At 36.2% G+C, this 13,755-nt stretch overlaps 1 protein-coding gene across 2 annotated transcripts in view; it reads left to right on the top strand.

Moving 5' to 3' along the window:
• The window catches only part of MIOS (meiosis regulator for oocyte development), a 38,158-nt gene extending 26,046 nt beyond the window's left edge, over positions 1 to 12,112 (top strand). For both annotated transcript variants that reach the window (XM_025380745.1, XM_025380746.1), the window contains 4 exons: positions 3,644 to 3,796; positions 4,916 to 5,120; positions 10,580 to 10,709; positions 11,627 to 12,112. In XM_025380745.1, the coding sequence (XP_025236530.1) occupies positions 3,644 to 3,796; positions 4,916 to 5,120; positions 10,580 to 10,709; positions 11,627 to 11,723 (585 nt within the window). In that variant the 3' untranslated portion in view covers positions 11,724 to 12,112. The remainder of the gene's footprint in view (positions 1 to 3,643; positions 3,797 to 4,915; positions 5,121 to 10,579; positions 10,710 to 11,626) is intronic.
• Positions 12,113 to 13,755: the final 1,643 nt, after the last annotated feature.

Genomic DNA, 13,755 nt, shown 5'->3' with positions numbered 1-13,755 from the left:
CTTTACCTTTGATTTTTCAGTAGTATGACCTTAATGTGCCTGGTTGTAGTTCATTTTATCCTGCTTGTGGTTCACTGAGCTTCTTGGATCTGCAAGTCTGTTTTTCATCAGACTTGGGAAGTTTGGGAATATTCTTTCTTTAAATATTTTTTTTCTGCCTCAATCTTACTCTATTTTTCTTCTAGGATTCTTATTACATATGTATTAAACCACTGCATAGTGTTCGTAGATGCCTAGGGCTCTATTCTTTTTCCTTCCGTGTTTTTTTTCCCACTATTCTTCAAATTGGTTAATTTTTTTGTTTGTTTGTTTTTTGTTTTAAGACAGAGTCTCGCTGTGTCATGCAAGCAGGAGTGCAGTGGCACAATCTTGGCTCACTGCAACCTCCACCTCCTAGGTTCAAGCATTCAAGTGATTCTCATGCCTCAGCCTCCCAAGTAGCTGGGATTACAGGCGTGTGCCACCACACCTGGCTAATTTTTTGGTTTTTTAATAGAGACATGGTTTCACTATGTTGGCCATGCTGGTCTTAAATGTCCGTCCTCAAGTGATCTGCCCGCCGTGGCCTCCCAAAGTGCTGGGATTACAGGCGTGAGCCACCGTGCCCGGCCCAGATTTGTTGATTTCTGTTGACTTACAGACTCTTCCATCGTCTCCATTTGCTGTTAAACTTCCCAGGGAATTGTTTATTTCAGTTATTGTGCTTTTCAGTTTCAGAATCTTAACTTTGTTATAGTTTACATCAGCAGTCCCCAACCTTTTTGCACTAGGGACTTTATAGCACCAGGGGGTTGGTTTAGGGATGATTCCAGCACATTGTATTTATTGTGCAGTTTATTTCTATTATTATTACACATAATGAAATAATTCTAGAACTCACCGTAATGTAGAATGAGTGGGAGCCCTGAGGTTATTTTCCTGCAACTAGATGGTCCCATCTGGGGAATGATGTGAGACACTGACAGATCATCAGGCATTTAGATTCTCATAAGGAGTATGCAGCCTAGATCCCTCACATGTGCAGTTCACAGTAGGGTTCTCTCTCCTATGAGAATCTAATGCCGCCACTGCAGAGCTCAGGCAGTAATGTGAGGGATGGGGAGCAGCCGTAAATACAGATGAAGCTTTGATCATTGCCCTGCCACCCACCTCCTGCTGTGTGACCCAGTTTGTACCAGGCTACGGACCTGGGGGTATATTGGGGGTTGGAGCCCCCTGGTTTACATTTCTCGGTTCAGATTCCTTATCTCTTTACTAATCAAAACACTATTTTCCCAAGCCCTTCTAATTTGGTCAGACTCAACCTCTGAACTGTTTTTTGGTTTTTTGGTTTTTTTTCCAAAGTCTCACTCTGTTGCCCAGGCTGGAGTGCAGTGGTGCAGTCTCCGCTCACTGTAAGCTCCGCCTCCTGGGTTCACGCCATTCTCCTGCCTCAGCCTCCCGAGTAGCTGGGACTACAGGCACCCACCACCAGCCTGGCTAATTTTTGTATTTTTAGTAGAGACAGGGTTTCACCTTGTTAGCCAGGATGGTCTCGATCTCCTGACCTTGCGATCCGCCTGTCTTGGCCTCCCGAAGTGCTGGAATTACAGGTGTGAGCCACCACGCCCGGCCTGAACTGTTTTCTTTACAGATCATGTTGTGGTTTTCTTTACAGATCATGTTTAGGCTTTACTGGAGAGGATGTAGAGAAGACTTACTGTATATGTATTGACCAAATTCTTTCTTAGTTTATCTCCTTCCTGCCATATAAGGGGAAAGAATGAGATATGAAAACATCTTATTTTTCTGTGAATTTTCTTTTTAAATCAGGGATTATATGCTACTTTGGTACTTAGTTCCGCCTAGTCGGTCGTAATTAGGGCTAAAGTAGACCTCTACTTTTTTAAGAAATGAAATTGTAAGCTATGTGTTTCACTTGTTCTTTTAGCTAAATTTAACTCTGGTAATTAACACCGAATTTAATAGATGAAAGATATGTTGCTTCAGTTTTTGATTGGATGTCTAAAGATTATATTAGCTGTTATGATATTTGTTTTTTTTTTTTATAAGTAAGATATATGCCAGGTTCTCTCTGAAATTGTATTTTCTATTGGCCCCTGAGTAGGACTGAGAAAACTGACCTTCAGATTGATGCCAAAGCATCATTGGAAGTAGAGACTTTCTCTCCTTTCTGCATTATGTAAAGTTAAGGAAGATATCCTGAACAGGGCTGAAAGTCTTCTAAGAAAACCTAAAGCGGCAGGGCACGGTGGCTCACGCCTGTAATCCCAGCACTTTGGGAGGCCGAGGCGGGCAGATTACCTGAGGTCAGGAGTTCAAGACCAGCCTGGCCAACATGGTGAAACCCCGTCTCTACTAAAACTACAAAAATTAGCCGGGCATCGTGGCACACCCCTGTAATCCCAGCTACTCGCGGGGCTGAGGCAGGAGAATTGCCTGAGCCCGGGAGGCAGAGGTTGCAGTGAGCCAAGATCGTGCCACTGCACTCCAGCCTGGCCAACAGAGTGAGACTCTGTCTCCAAAAAAAAAGAAGAAAAGAAAAGAAAAGAAAACCTAAAGCAAGCATAGATGAAATGTGGAATGTCACAGCTGCCAGGGAAAATACAACTTTAGGAAAATTCTTACTGGCAAGAACTTAAAGTTCTTAATGAGAAGAACTCTAAAGTAAATTTAACTAAAACAAGGTGTTGCTTTTAACTGTGGCTAGGGGCAAAAGAACTAAGAAGGTATTTGGTTTGGTTTTGCTTTTTCTTGTTGTTTTATTATTTTTAAGGCAAGAAATGTATGTTTTAATGGAAGGCAAGGGTAAGAATAGACGGGTTTAACTTAACGGATAAATAAGCATATAAAAGCAGCATCTTAGTTTACCATGCATTGCTAGATAGGAAGGACCAAGCTAACTGTTAGTTCAGATGTGACCAAGCAATTTTGGTGTGCATTTGGACTTTTTTTTTTTTTTTTTTTTTTTTTAAGATGGAGTCTCACTCTGTCACCCAGGCTGCAGTGCAGTGGTGCAATCTCGGCTCACTGCAACCTCCGCCTCCCGGTTCAGGCGTCAGCCTCCCAAGTAACTAGGATTATAGGCACCTGCCACCACACCTGGCTAATTTTTGTATTTTTACTAGAGACAGGGTTTCACCATGTTGGCCAGGCTGGTCTCGAACTCCTGACCTCAAGGGACCCGTCTACCTCGGCCTCCCAAAGTGCTGAGATTACAGGCATGAGCCATCATGCCCAGCCTGTATTACATTTGTATTTGATAGTAAACAGAGTTTGTGAACCCAGAGGTTTTTAATTGCTGGGACAAAGGGTATTCATATCACTGTTTACAACATTCAACCACGAAGTTCTGTTTTCTTAAACTTAACTAAAAGGTAGAGAATTACACTTCCCTGGCCAGGTGTGACATATAAAGTACATATTTATGTCATTAGTGGAACCCAGCTTGAGATAAATTAATGGAGCTTCCATAAACTTTGTCTTTATTCTCATTAGGAGCCAGCTTTTGGCAAAAAAAAAAAAAAAAAAAAAAAAAAAAAAAGCCTATTTTTTCTGTTACTCATACTTATATGCTACCCAGAAGTCTCTGGCCTAGCCAGGAGATTTTAAATAATTGAAGTAATTCATGTTTTCATTTTAGGGTTCACCTTTAGATGTTCTTAAGGATGAAAGGGTTCAGTACTGGATTGAGAATTATAGAAATTTATTAGATGCCTGGAGATTTTGGCATAAACGAGCTGAATTTGATATTCACAGGAGTAAGCTGGATCCCAGTTCCAAGCCTTTAGCACAGGTAAGTACATTGTTTTGGAGAAAATCAAATTGTAACATGTTGATGTTCAATTTAATAAATTATTATTAGCTCCTTATTTTGTTTATATTGAGTTCCCGTTGATGTCTTTGTCTTTTCTAGACTGAGCTTTGTCCTTGATCTTCCTATCCTTTGGTTCTGCTTCTTGCTAACAGTCATCTCAGTGGCTTGAGCTTTAGTCTGAGATAGAACAAACCACAGCAGGCCTGAATTTTCCAGTATATTTCCAGCCCTTTCAGATTCTAAACTATTATATTATCTTATAAATTCCACTTGTGTATTAAGTTTTTTGGCATTATTTATGTGCAGTAAGGCAGGATTTGGGTTTTTCTAGACTTTAGCAGTATTACCTATATCTGTATGTTTAATTACACATGGAAATTTTTTTTTAGCATTAGTTTAATAAAAGATTATTGTCACATAAGGTATATCACATTAAATCACTGTGTCTTACTTCAGGTATCAAATATGTTATCCTCAATATGGGCACTGGATGGTGCTATTTTCTTATTTTAGGAACTTGAGAAAGTGCTTATATTAAAACCAGAGTGTTGATAAAATAGCATTACATGGTAGTACATGTTACTAATCTATATGATAAGTGATTAAGAGTCTAGCAATTTACTGTAAAACAAAACGAACAGTTTCTATTGCTATTATTCTAAAAATTTAACTATTTACCATTATAAGATTGTTAACTCCTTTTTGTCTTAGGAAGAGCGTTTTCTTTATAAGAAAATTTTGTTCAGAACATTACATCACTGAACTGTGGTTTAGAAGTCATACTGGAATATGTTGTAATGTCCCAGTGTGAATTCTGAAGTCACTGTTATTTCTAAAATGTTGGAGTCTAAAGTTTGAGTTCTTCCACCAATTTCAGTGATATTAGTAAGAATATAATTAAAAAGGAAGTATCCAAAAAATGTAATTGCTAAGTACAAATTTTAAATGAGAGCTAGGCAACCTTAGCAGATAAATTTTGAAATATAAAATAAAGTTTTTTAGAAGTATTTAAAAATAATTTGTTAGGAGCAAACTAAGTTATTTAGCATTCCATTATGGTTTGCATTACATTTATTTTTTCTTTCATTTGTTTTGTAGGTTTTTGTGAGTTGCAATTTCTGTGGCAAGTCAATCTCCTACAGCTGTTCAACTGTGCCTCATCAGGGCAGAGGTTTTAGTCAGTATGGTGTGAGTGGCTCACCAACAAAATCTAAAGTCACAAGTTGTCCTGGCTGTCGAAAACCCCTTCCTCGATGTGCGCTTTGTCTCATAAATATGGGAACACCAGTTTCTAGCTGTCCTGGTATGACATAATTTTACAAAATACTTTATGAGCTGAAATGATTCTTACATAATTGAGTTAATGTTGCAAATAAAATACAAACTAGCTAGAGTTTGTTATTATTTCTAAGAAAGGGCAGTTTACTAGCTTGAAGGCTTTTATGTTCCTATAATTTATGAACTATGTAAATTAAAAGTAAAATCTATATTTATTGATACTTCAGGTAATTTCACAAGTTCTGACCAATTTAAAGTTTGTGAGAAAAACTTAAATATGAAATAATCTTAAAATATTACCATTTTTTTATCACTGTTTTCACTAAGGGGAGTTCGTTCAAATTTGATTATCTAAAACTCAGTATACCTGCACCTAATAACAGATACTTTGTATTTCTAAGGATCTTTTGACATCATTAAAGCACTTTGACATTTCTTCTTCATTCATCTTCAAAACCTACCTGTAAAATACATAAGAGAAGGGTCAGGTGCAGTGGCTTATGCCTGTAATCCCAGCTCTTTGAGAGGCCAGGGCAGAAGGATTACTTGAGCCTGGGAGTTTGAGACCAGCCTGGGCAAAATAGTGAGACCCCATCTCTATAAAAAATTTTTTTGGCTGGGTGTGGTGGCTCACGCCTGTAATCCCAACATTTTGGGTGGCTGAGGCTGGTGGATCACGAGATCAGAAGACCGAGACCATCCTGGCTCATACGGTGAAACCTTGTCTCTACTAAAAATACAGAAAATTAGCTGGGCATGGTGGCACACACCTGTAGTCCCAGCTACTTGGGAGACTGAGGTAGGAGAATCACTTGAACCCGGGCGGCAGAGGTTGCAGTGAGCCAAGATCGTGCCACTGCACTCCAGCCTGGGCGACAGAGCAAGACTCTGTCCTAAATTTAAAAAAAAAATTTAATTAAAAAATAATAATAAATAAGAAAATGCATAGAGAAAGTATCAGCCTAGAAGTCATGTCCCTTGACTGCTAGATTTCGATGCTGCTTCTGCTGTTTGTCAGTTACCTAGTAAATTTATTTTTATATATATATATATAAATAAATATAAATGAAGGCAATACGTAATGTTTTAAATGTACGTTTTAGTTTTTATTTAAATTTTAATCAAGGATTTTTATTTTATACATTGCATACTGACTGATCACTCTTTTATGTTACTCTGGCCCTAATGAGCAGAAAATAACAATTTGGAATATATACATATATACACACAGTGTTTTTGTTTTGTTTCATTTTGTTTTTGAGACAGGATCTCACTCTGTCACCCAGGATAGAATGCAGTGGCATGATCTCGGCTCACAGCAACCTCTGCCTTCTGCCTCCTGTCTCCTGGGCTCAGGTGATCCTCCCACCTCAGCCTCCCAAGTAGCTGGGACCATAGGGTTTTGCCCTGTTGCCCTGGCTGGTCTTGAACTCCTGAACTCAAGCGATCTACCTGCCTCAGCCTCCCAAAGTGCTGGGATTACAGGCATGAGCCACCATACCCAGCCTATATTTTGTAATGGTTAGAAATATTAAGATTATTTTTTACTCTTTATAGTAAACATGGAAAAACATTTTGAGAATAGTAGATAATCAGATATCTTATACCTGGTGGCTGGAATTATTCCAGCTCTTTACCTAATTTGAAAATGATACTGTGGCAAGATTTTCAATTAAAATCATTTTGGGTATTTGGCACACAGGTGTAATGAATAAAGAACTGGTTAGAGTGTGAGAATGTCTGTTTTAATTCTAGCTCTATGACATTCACTCTGTGACATTGAGAGTTACTTGCACCTTCCTCTGGACTGGGGATCCTTTCTAGTGCACACATTTTATAATTCTATCCTGTATCTTGTTCATTTAAGTAGTCTGCTTTGTCATTACATTAACATTTATGAAAGACTTGCTGGTATCATTGGCTTAGCAATTATTTTTCCATCTAGATGCTTTTTTTAAAGAAATGAAGGCAATACGTAATGTTTTAAATGTACATTTTAGTTTTAAATTTTAATCGAGGATTTTTATTTTATACATTACATACTGATCACTCTTTTATGTTACTCTAGTCCTAATAAACAGAAAATAACAATTTGGAATATCTACAACAATGAGAGCACAAGGAGGTAAAATATACCATAAATAAGTCATATGTGTATACGAACTGAGATATATAGAAATAATTAAATGGAACACATCTTTTGGACCACAAGCCTCAGGAAGCTATAAGGATTATTTGCATTCTTACACCTGGGCACTCTTCCTTTTTGCTGAATATCAGTTTTTCAATCTTTTCTATTTTTGAAATAGGTAAGAAGAGAAAATAATTTTCTAGAATTTGAAGAAAAATCCTAAAACATTTCAAACTCTTTGTTAAGATGACTAATATAATGAATAGTCAGCACTCAGGTTTATCAAATATTAACATTTTTCCATATTTGTTATAGAATTTTTTCCATATTTGCTTCAGAAATAATTTCTTTATATATAATACATATTTGAACACTGATTTTACTTGGCACATTAATATAAGGCTGATGTGCTGAGATGAATAAATCAAAGAACCTCTTGGAGCTTTTGGTGTACAATAAGCATAGTTAACGAGTATAAAATAAGTGATATTTTCTAGAAAATAAATACTGGTCTACAATTCCATCTGTCATTTCAGAGTCTCTAAAAAGATCTGAAAGTCCAGTGCCTTTTAAAAATAAAATTACAGTAATGTCATTTGGCCACAAAACCTGTTCAGAATTGATGTGAGGCTATTAAGATATTTATCTCTCTTATTTATTAGTGAATATTCATGTTTCACTGCAGAAATACTAACGAGTTTGATTACAGGGTGCTTTAGACTACCCTCAAGGTGTACATATTTGCTCCTTTTTTCTAAAATCCCAAACATCCTGGATTCTGGAACACATCTAAACCCCCAACATGAATTAGGACTTTTATATAAGGAAAGAATTAGGAATTTTGAGAGTGGGAAATATTACTTCTATCTGAAGGATATTGAAAGCTTCAGGAGGAAGTTACCATTTAAGCCAGTCTTTAAAATTGGTAGATTTAATATATGAAGATTGCAGGGAAGCCTTCCAGGTTGTAGACCAAGAGTAAAAGACATGAACTAGGGTGAAGAGATTGGTAAGTATTATAAGTACAGGGGGTGTTGGAAGAGCAAGTGTATTGTTGTGAAAGGACGTAGGAAGTGAACTGCTAAGAAACAGTAGAAAAATTAGCAAGAGCCTGAATATGATCTTTAAAGGCATTGCTGAGCTAAGTTAGAGAATAATAAGCACTGTTTAATCATGGAATCAACTTCAGTGCCCATCGGTGGTGGACTGGATAAAGAAATGTGGTACATATACACCATGGAATACTATGCAGCCATGTCTTTTGCAGCAGCATGGAGCTGGAGGCCGTTTTCCTAAGCAAACTAACACAGGAATAGAAAACCAAATACTGCATGTTATAAGTAGGAGCTAAACATTGAGTACATATCGTCATAAAGAAGGAATAACAGACACCAGGGCTTACTGGAGGGTGGAGGGTGGGAGGAGGATTGAAAAACTACCTGTCGGGTACTATGTTTATTACCTGGATGATGAAATAATGCGTACACCAAAACCCCCATGATACGCAATTTACCTGTATAACAAACCCGCACATGTACCCCTGAAACTAAAGTAAAAGTTTAAAAAAAAGAAAAAGAAGCAAATTCTCTTTTTTGATATGTGAAATCAGAAGAGTCCTAGTTCCAAAATAAAACAGGATCTAATAGAAATCAAGTGCTGGCTAATGGCTCAAGTATCTAAACCTCCCTGGTGCTTTGCCTGCAATCAGAGATTGCATCCATCCATCTTGCTTTGTGATTCAAATAGCTGAAATCTCTACAAGCTTATTTAACTGAGACTTGATATTTTTATACTCAATTGTGCTTTGAAGATAAGAAATCTATTGAAACAATTCTAACATCATTGTAAATGTCATAAATATTATTTATTCAACAAATGTTTATTTGGTACCTATTGTTCCAAGTGCTAGAAATGTTACAGTAAAGAAAACAAAAATCCCTGCCCTCACAGAACTTAACTTCTGGACAATGACACATTTTTTAAAAGCTAGATTATCTACTGGTTTCCTTCATTTTCTTCTTACGTTATGAGTTAGTGCATAAGTGAAACTCTAGTTTCCCCTAAAGTGTTCTGTGGCACTTGTCTTCATAATTCACTATAAATCTTTTAAAATTTGAAGTCATTTGATCTAAGCCTTTATACTTGGCAGTGAGGTAGACCTTAATACTTCCAGCTTCATCAGAAAAACATAAGGGTATGCTTGTTCTGATTCAGTCTGTTATCTGTTTATGTTAGAATTTACAAAAACAAAGTGACAAGCACTAATGAGAGCTTTACATAGAGGTTTAAAGTAGTGTCCATATCAGATCTATATTTTATTTGTCTCTTCCCCCTTTCCTTTTTACGCTCTCATTATTGTTGGTGACCCTTTCAGGAATAATTTTATTGTGTTTACATCTTAAATCATTGAATTACTTACACATCCTTTCACTTCATATTATTAGCAAAAACAGGTATTTTTAAAAACTATTCCTGACTGCAAGATTATCCTTTTGGTCATGAAAGTGTGGCCTGCAATGGCCAAGCAAAATTTTGAACATAGTTATTGATGCATAATGTCTTTATAGATAGCAAGTAAGTAATAATATTAAGTCTAATTAAGCAATTGCTTAAGTTACACAAGTCTCATGAAGTGCATTGGGAAACTTTCCACTTTTTCTCTTCTTTCAAAGGGCTTGTACAGATGAGAATTACCTATCCCTTGATTGTTTGTTTTTTTCTTTTTTTGAGACGAAGTCTTGCTTTATCACCCAGCCTGGAGTGCAGCTGTGCGGTCTCGGCTCACTACAGCCTCCAATCCCCAGGTTTAAGCAATTCTTGTGCCTCAGCCTCCCCAGTAGCTGGGGCTACAGGCACGTGTCACCACCCCTGACTAATTTTTGTATTTTTAGCAGAGACGGAGTTTCACCATGTTGGCCAGCCTGGTCTCGAACTCCTAGCCTCAAGTGGTCTGCCCGCCTTAGCCTCCCAAAGTGCTGGGATTACAGGCATGAGCCACCACACCCAGCCCTACCTGTTCCGTGAATGTTAAGTAAAATTCACTTGTAAACTGGGCCTGGTATTTTCCTTGTGGAAGAATTTTAAACTACTGATTTGGTCTCCCTAAAGTTTTAAATTTAGATTGTTTCTTAGTGGGTTTTATTTTTTTCCATATTTATATTGGCTATTAAAAATGTAGGGGAGCTCCTGTCATTCAGTTTCGCTTCATCTAAACTAGAACCTACCATCAAAATTGCTATTTCAATATGATGTGTGATTCATACTTGGAACACAGTTTTAGAAATGCTTTTTGAAAGTAACTTTAAATAAAATATTGTGATACAGTTAATGAAGATCGTTTTCTTTCGTCATAGGAGGAACCAAATCAGATGAAAAAGTGGACTTGAGCAAGGACAAAAAATTAGCCCAATTTAACAACTGGTTTACATGGTGTCATAATTGCAGGCACGGTGGACATGCTGGACATATGCTTAGTTGGTTCAGGTAATCAGCACATTTCTTCTTTGATAGGCTTGGAGTTGTGGGGGATAACACAGATTGCTTCTAAATAGTTTGGGTTTATCTGTTAACATTTAGCCAAAGTATGAATTTTATTTTTACTGTCACTCAGACGTTAACAAAGGTGGTATGAACATTTCATCATTAGATATCCTATATAACCTTAAACTATAAAGGTAATACTTGTGTAAGAACTAATTTAAATCTTTTGTATGAGTTAAATGTTTGATTAACTTTATTTGGGGAGAGGATATGTTTACAGTTTTTACAACTGAATATGCTGTAATTTATCATGCAATTGAATTACTAATGAAATGATAAAAGAGCATATCATACTGCTGCCTGAGTTCTCTTCTAAGTAAGCTTTTTATGTAGTCATGCAATTGAGACTCTCAAGACCATATTTGAATTTTATTTTGAATGGTGCCAGTGGCCCTGTGCTTCTGATTGATACAGCATTTATACCCAATTTGTCTCACTAGCCAATTTAAACTCTGAGCACATCCCTGTCACCTTCACAACTGTAAATGAAATATCTTGCCATATATGTAGAAAGTAAAAGGTATGTATTTCTTCTCCCTAAAGTTCAGCTTGGCAGTAATTTATGATTTGATGCTTTTGATGCTTTTTTCCTCTGGGTTTTAGTTTCTACATTTTTCCTAATGCCATTTTGAAAAGTTGCATTATAGATAGATATAAGTAAACAAGTGGGCACAGTGGTGCACACCTGTAGTCCCAGCTACTCAAGAGGCTGAGGCAGGAGGATGGCTTGAGCCCAGAAGTGTGAGTCCAGCCTGGGCAATATAGTGAGACCCTGTCTCTTTAAAAAAAAAAAAAAGAGATAAATAAATGTATGTATGTCTAATTTGGATTTTTAACTGTTATTTGACCTGTTTTTTTAGGGACCATGCAGAGTGCCCTGTGTCTGCATGCACGTGTAAATGTATGCAGTTGGATACAACAGGGAATCTGGTACCTGCAGAGGCTGTCCAGCCATAAAATGTTATCACCTTAAGAGAAACCTTCAAGTGTGGAGCTTTCTAATAGGTGTCCTTCATAGCTCAGAAACATACCTCAGAACAAGTCATTCATGACTTACCTGTAATGGGAAAATAAATCATTCTATCAGATCAGCAGTTTTGATGTTTCAGTGATTTTGATGTGCTTCACAGAGACAAATGCTGCTGAAATAAACATCACAGTATAGACATGAGTTCTGTTCAGCAGGTTGAAAAGTCTACTTTAGAAAAGCTTTCTAAGTTTTGGTTGAAATTATGAACACTCTACAAGCAAAATTTCTGGAATAGCCAAGAACAGATTTTGAGCCTATATCTTCAAAGCTGAAATTGGATATCTTTCAATAAAATATGTGCACTTTTAAAATAAAATGACTAATTCTGTGATTCAGACAATAGTTTTAAGTTCAGCTGTGCTTAGATTTCTTTCAGATTAATTTAAAATTATAGATTTTTACTTTTAGAATTGAAGAGCCCCTATCCCACACTGGAGAATATTTTTTATTACTGTCTGTTATATATATGTGTGTATGTGTGTGTGCATATTTATGTGTGTATGTATAAATATGTATTTTTTAAAGGAGCCTTTTCCCTCATATACTTTGATTTTAAGATAAGCAATCTTTTGGCGTAGACATTATCGTCTTCCTAGAAAAGTCAAGAGGAAGAATCTATCTTACGACTTTTTCTCTTCAGAAGAGAAAAACATGTACCATTTCAGGTTAACATACAAAATTTTCACTTTCTACCTTTTGCTTTCCAATGTCCTGATTTGTCTTCAAAGGTTTTTCTCCATACTAATTTGTCATCCTCATCACCTGAGAACATTTTACTGCATACAAAGTCTATGCAAGATTATATGTAACTAGCCATTTAGTACAATGTCAGTGTTTCTGTACTGTCAAATTCCATCCTGATTTGGAATACCATACCTTGTTCCTTCCAGGGTAGACTAGGAAGTGTTGGAGAAATAGGGTCACTTCAGAGACCACTTTAGATGTAAGTTTTTAAATATTAAGTGTTACTGGGGCTAAGTCAGGGACTTTCTTTTAAAATTTATTTTTTTCTCATTTCATAGCTAGATAGTTATAAGAGAAATACAAAGAATTTACAAGATGCTTCTCTGTCATCTGCCATAGGCAGAGGGACTGAACTAGGAACTTTGCAGTTGAATCTGTATTCATAAAGAGTAAATCTAATTTTATTTTATAGATTTTGGAGAAATACAACAAGAATTTTAAGAGCTTTCGTATTAGCAGTTTTGCCTTACAAAAACTAAGATTTGTCAGATTAGAGGTACAGCCTAAATATTAAAAGTAGATTAAATTTATTTTTAACCTTGAGTATCTGATACATAAAACCCTTTTCTAGGAAAACATTAGAAGTGGTACATATCTACTCTAAATGTTTCACCTACATGAGTCTTTTCAAATGAAAGACATGGGAATTGCAAATTTTTTTAAAGATTGCTATTAAGGGTACTTTTTCCAGCCTTCGTTTGAGTAAATCTTAATTGATTTCATTTTATTAACATATACCCTTTACCTTTAATATTTCATTTGAAGTGTTCCTTTCAAATTTACTGTGTCCTAAATATGAAAGTCAGCTTTAAGTAATGTCAGACTCTTATGTACATTTTCATTTCTCATTAAAGTAAAATATAAAATTATTGAATTTATCTGAAATAGTTACAAGTTTTGGAAATACAGCATAAAACATGAATGTAAAGTCTATTATGTAGTATGCGTATTTGTAATCCTAATATATGAGGGTGACATTTTTAAGGTTGTATGTATGTGTCAACCTCTTAAATGTTTTCTGTGAAGCCCAAACATGCAGTTTATGTCTCTGGTGTTTGTTTTGCATTTTAGTGTGCATGGACAATGAAGGTAGATTCAAATTATTTTCTCTTTTTTATAGCTAAGTCACTGGTATTTGGGTTTATAAACTCGACAAGATACTTTACGTAAACATGATCAATAGACGTGTTTAATAAAAGTGTTTTTATTATTTTT

This window comes from Theropithecus gelada, chromosome 3 (assembly GCF_003255815.1).
Source record: "Theropithecus gelada isolate Dixy chromosome 3, Tgel_1.0, whole genome shotgun sequence".
Taxonomy (NCBI): domain Eukaryota; kingdom Metazoa; phylum Chordata; class Mammalia; order Primates; family Cercopithecidae; genus Theropithecus; species Theropithecus gelada.
The sequence above is the reverse complement of the archived record's forward strand: the minus strand, read 5'-3'. Positions and strand labels throughout refer to the sequence as shown.